This window comes from Mesocricetus auratus, unplaced genomic scaffold, assembly GCF_017639785.1.
Source record: "Mesocricetus auratus isolate SY011 unplaced genomic scaffold, BCM_Maur_2.0 Super-Scaffold_100038, whole genome shotgun sequence".
Taxonomy (NCBI): Eukaryota; Metazoa; Chordata; class Mammalia; order Rodentia; family Cricetidae; genus Mesocricetus; species Mesocricetus auratus.
In genome coordinates this window covers 11,525,947-11,531,183 of record NW_024429216.1, presented here as the reverse complement: position 1 = coordinate 11,531,183, position 5,237 = coordinate 11,525,947, and the positions used below count along the sequence as shown (strand labels likewise).

Here is a 5,237-nt window from a genome sequence, read left to right as displayed (position 1 = left end):
TGCTGAAGCAGGAGGACCGCAGGGAGTCTGAAGCCAGCCTCGGTTGCAAAGGCCGGCCGTAGAAAAAGTAAAGAATAAAGCCAAAGTCTCAAAGAAGAAGCGGGGAGAGGGGGACAGAAAAAAAATGCATGCACCAGAACTTGTCCTCTTCCCCCCCAAGCATTCATGAGTGAGTCCACGACCGGTTCCCTGGACCCCTGTGTGCGAACCCCGGCTTCACGACGAAGACCTAAGGAAGGAAGCCACGCAGAGGACAGCCGGCCGCGGGCGCCTACTCTTCCCGCCGCCGCCTTCTGCCCAGTCCGTTCCCCTTTAAGAAGCATCCCCGACGGGACTACATTTCCCAGAAGGCTTTGCCCGCGCGTTATGTAACTTTCCCTGCGAAGCGGCCTCTGGGGCAGAAGAAGGAGGTGGAGGCGGCGGCGTCGGCGGCGGCGGCCGTTGCAGCGGCGTCGGCGGCGGTGCGAGCGGCGGGAGCCCGGGGCGGCGGCGCCCGAGGCCCCATCCAGAGAGCCGGAGCTGTGCATCGCGACTCACGGTGCGGACCGGACTGGGGCGCCGACGCGCGTGCTCGCGGCTTTGCCTTTTTCCACGGGAGGCGGGAGTGAGGAGTGAGGAGGAGGAAAGGAAAAAAAAAAGGCTCCGGGCCCAGGGGGCGGGGAAGGGGGGCCGGGCCTGAATCCGGCGGGGAGGCCGAGCCGAGGCCGGACTGAGCGGCTCGCGCGCCCGTCCCCGGGGCTCGGCGGAGCGGACGCGGGCGGCGGGGGCGCACCGGGCGGGGGGGGCGGCGGCGGCGCCATGGCTTCCGTGCAAGCGTCCCGCCGCCAGTGGTGCTACCTGTGCGACCTGCCCAAGATGCCGTGGGCCATGGTGTGGGACTTCAGCGAGGCCGTGTGCCGCGGGTGCGTGAATTTCGAGGGCGCCGACCGCATCGAGCTGCTCATCGACGCCGCCCGCCAGCTCAAGCGCAGCCACGTGCTCCCCGAGGGCCGCTCGCCGGGACCCCCGGCCCTCAAGCACCCGACCTCCAAGGACCTGGCCCCGGCGGGCTCCCAGGGCTCGCAGCTGCCACCCCCGCAGGCCCAGGCGCAGCCATCGGGCACGGGAGGCAGCGTCTCGGGCCCGGACCGCTATGACAGGGCCGCTTCGTCGTCGAGCCGCTTGGCGCTGCCCTCGCCGGCTTTGGAGTACACCCTGGGGTCCCGGCTGGCCAACGGGCTGGGCCGCGACGAGGCGGTGGCGGAAGGGGCGCGCAGGGCTCTGCTTGGCTCCATCCCCAGCCTGATGCCCCCCGGGCTGCTGGCAGCTGCCGTGTCCGGCCTGGGAGGCCGAGCCCTGACCCTGGCACCTGGCTTAAGCCCGGCTCGTCCACTTTTCGGCTCCGATTTCGAGAAGGAGAAGCAGCAGAGGAACGCGGACTGCTTGGCGGAACTGAACGAGGCCATGCGCGGCCGGGCGGAGGAGTGGCACGGGCGTCCCAAGGCCGTGCGGGAGCAGCTGCTGGCGCTGTCCGCCTGCGCCCCTTTCAACGTGCGCTTCAAGAAGGACCACGGGCTGGTGGGCAGGGTGTTCGCCTTCGACGCCACGGCCCGCCCCCCGGGCTACGAGTTCGAGCTGAAGCTCTTCACCGAGTACCCCTGCGGCTCCGGCAACGTGTACGCGGGGGTCCTCGCCGTGGCTCGCCAGATGTTTCACGATGCTCTTCGGGAGCCGGGCAAGGCGCTGGCCTCGTCGGGCTTCAAGTACCTGGAATACGAACGCCGCCACGGCTCAGGGGAGTGGCGCCAGTTGGGAGAGCTGCTTACGGACGGGGTCCGCAGCTTCCGAGAGCCTGCCCCCGCCGAGGCCCTGCCCCAGCAGTACCCGGAACCGACCCCAGCCGCTCTGTGTGGCCCACCGCCGCGAGCCCCATCCCGGAACCTGGCGCCCACGCCACGCCGGCGCAAGGCGTCCCCTGAGCCCGAGGGCGAGTCCGCCGGCAAGATGACCACGGAGGAGCAGCAGCAGCGGCACTGGGTGGCACCGGGTGGCCCGTACTCCGCAGACACACCTGGCGTGCCCTCACCCATTGCTGCCCTCAAGAATGTGGCCGAGGCCCTGGGCCACTCCCCCAAGGACCCGGGTGGGGGCGGAGGCCCTGTGCGCGCAGGGGGCGCCAGCCCCGCGGCTTCCTCCACGACCCAGCCGGCGACCCAGCATCGCCTGGTGGCTCGCAATGGAGAGGCGGAAGTCAGCCCCACGGCCGGGGCTGAGGCTGTCAGCGGGGGTGGCGGCGGCGGCGGCACGGGGGCGACCCCTGGAGCCCCCCTGTGCTGCACCCTGTGCCGAGAGAGGCTGGAAGACACCCACTTCGTGCAGTGTCCCTCGGTACCCGGACACAAGTTCTGCTTCCCTTGCTCCCGGGAGTTCATCAAAGCACAGGGCCCGGCTGGAGAGGTGTACTGCCCCAGCGGAGACAAGTGTCCGCTGGTGGGGTCCTCTGTCCCCTGGGCCTTCATGCAGGGCGAGATCGCTACCATCCTTGCCGGAGACATCAAGGTCAAGAAGGAAAGGGACCCCTAGGCCGCCAGCGCCACCGGGCTATTCCCCCCACCCCCCCCTTGGCCGCCCACCGCGGTGGCGGATAAATTATTCCCTGCCCCACCCAACCCAGTACCGCCCTAACCTGTGTATAGACCCTCCTCCCCTACCCGGATGGATCCCCTAGGGTAGATGCATTGTGGGTGGGGGGAGAGCTTGTGGCTCCTGTCAGAGCGGGTGTTTGGAGTTCCTGGGCCCCTCCGATTCCCTTCTCCTTTCTTGGCTTGGCTCTTCTGCTGTTGGTAGTTGGGGGACAGGTACCCCGCTTGTCCTTGAGAAGCAGCGATCTCCCGAGAACTCGCTCTTTATAAACGAAGCAAAAGCATTTTATTGCCCCCCCTCCCACCCTTTTCCTCCTTCAATAAACGGAAAGATGGGTTGGGTTTTTCCCCCCCTCCCCTTCACGGTCCCTTTAGTTGAGTGAGATGCTGCGCCCCCTTCGGGACTGGACGTGTCCTGCGAGAGAGAGGACTTCTGCTATGTGACCACGAGGTGGCGCCCTTTGCCCAGCGGGCGACTGTTTGTAGTGTACGTTTGCTGTGCTCATTAAAAGGTGTAGTCGAGGCTGGTGTTGCAGACGATGGAACTGAGGTTCTGGCAGGGCTTGGCTTCTGCTTGGCGGGGAACAGGTGTGCGCCGCAGCTGGCCGATACTCTGAATGTGGAAACCATCGGAGGAGGGAGAAGGGGTGGGAGACCTCCTAAGCCAGTTTATGTGAAGGTGTATTTCTAGGGGAACTGCCCACGGGAAAAGTTTACCTTCCCGGTAAAACGAATGCTGGAGGCAGGGTGATGGCGTCTTGCTTCAGACGGCGCCTGAGAGGGGAACACACCTGAGAAACCTATACTGGGCTCGTGTCTTTCATCTGGGGACATGGCGGCCACCCTGGACCAGCCAAGAGCTAAGTAAAAGGCTCTCAACCGCCGCGGCTGCTTCTGATGTGTGCGCGGCCTTGTCCAGCACCTGTCCTGGGTGACTGATCATTAACCAGGATTTCCTGCTCACTGACGTCATGGGGCGGGGTCAGGGGGCCCTAGGCAGGTCGTGGCAAAACAGGGGTTAAGAAGATGGGGCGGCCCCAGGAACCCTGACATGCAGACTACTGGAAGGGTTGCAGTGCCGAGCCAAAGGGACAGTAGATGCTCAGCGAGATTGTGTCCCGCCTCTGCGCGACGCTCAGCTCTGACACCCAAGGGTGCTCCTGATCTCCCTCCCCGGTGTTCCCTAACCCGAACATGAAAAACTGTCACATGCCCTTCGGTGTGCTACTTGGGTACCCCCCCCCATTCACCTGAAGACAAATGTCGCCTCCGGTATCTGCAGGATCCTGAGTTCCATTTACCCCATCCCAGTGGTGATCGCTCAAGTTCTCAGGCAACCCGGGCACTACCAGCCTGGGGCTCAGGGCAGGGCTGGGAAAACCACCCCTGATAAAATACATCAGGTGATAAGCCACGCCAGAGATGCTGCTGCTTGGTGGAGCACCCCTCTTTCGGGAGCCTTCCTGGTTGATCAGTAGTGGGGCACGCACGCTCCCCCTAAAAATCCCCAGGGATAGCGGCCCCCCCACACCTGGCCACTCCGCTCCAGGAAGGACTCACAGCTGTGGGGACACCTGGTCCTTTAAGAGCAGCTGGTAGGTGGGTGGGGGGCAGGGGAGTCACCCCCAGCCTGCCTGCTGTGTATTTTAGATAGGGGTTGGGTTAACTATTAACAGAACGGACAGGCTGACCTGTGTGGGTGTTGGGGGGGCTGGGTCAGTCCCCCTTCCCCCAGTGCCCAGGTGGGGTAAGGGTGGAGGGATTTGGGATTTGTTTTGGGGACCAGGGAGTAAGCAGAGAGAATGAGAAAAATGTTGCAGAAAGGGGGCCTGGAAAGATGTCTCAGTGGCTAAGAGCACCGGCTGTTCTCCCGGAGAACCGGAGTTCAATTCCCAGCACCCACAGGGCAGCTCACAGCTGTCTGTAACTCCAGTTCCAGGGGATCTGATACCTGCATGCACTTACAATAAAGTTAAATTATTTTTTTAAAATCCAGAAAAAAGCCGGGCGTTGGTGGCGCACGCCTTTAATCCCAGCACTCGGGAGGCAGAGGCAGGGGGATAACTGTGAGTTTGAGACCAGCCTGGACTACAGAGCGAGTTCCAGGACAGCCTCCAAAGACACAGAGAAACCCTGTCTCGAAAAACCAAAAAAAAAAAAAAAAAAAAAAAAAATCCAGAAAAAAAAATGTGGCAAACGGCAGAGGTGATGAAGAGAGGAGCAAGGGGCCGGTTAGTAAGGGCTGGGAGTGGGCCTCAAGTGGTGGGCTGCCCAGAGTCTGGCAGCGAGGGGCTGGGTGTGTGGCTCAGTGGCAGAGGGTTTGCCCGGGGTCTGTCAGTGAAGAGCTGGGCCGTGGTTCAGTGGCACCTGCCCAGAATCTCCCCGGGAGGGTCTCGGAAGCTTTTGCTCATAGATAGAGCGCGTTCCTAAGCATCTGGGAGGCCATGGCTTCCATCCCAACACCACAAAAAAAATAAGAAATTAATTCACCGAGTCAGATACATGGAGAAAAAGAATAAGAGAACCTGGAAAATGAGGCAAAAATGGAGGAAAGCATCCAGGTGGTGGTGGCGGTGGCGGCGCATGCCTTTAATTCCAATACTCGGGAGGCAGAGG

At 62.9% G+C, this 5,237-nt stretch overlaps 1 protein-coding gene across 1 annotated transcript; it reads left to right on the top strand.

Moving 5' to 3' along the window:
* Positions 1-409: 409 nt before the first annotated feature.
* On the top strand, positions 410-3,143 carry Irf2bp1 (interferon regulatory factor 2 binding protein 1). Its single transcript, XM_005086286.4, has one exon. It carries the CDS (start codon positions 799-801, stop codon positions 2,560-2,562), a length of 1,764 nt encoding a protein of 587 aa, XP_005086343.1. The 5' UTR covers positions 410-798; the 3' UTR covers positions 2,563-3,143.
* The last annotated feature ends 2,094 nt before the right edge of the window (positions 3,144-5,237 follow it).

Coding starts and splice junctions, on each gene's coding strand:
- Irf2bp1 (XM_005086286.4), top strand. CDS start 799: ATGGCTTCCGTGCAAGCGTCCCGCCGCCAGTGGTGCTACCTGTGCGAC.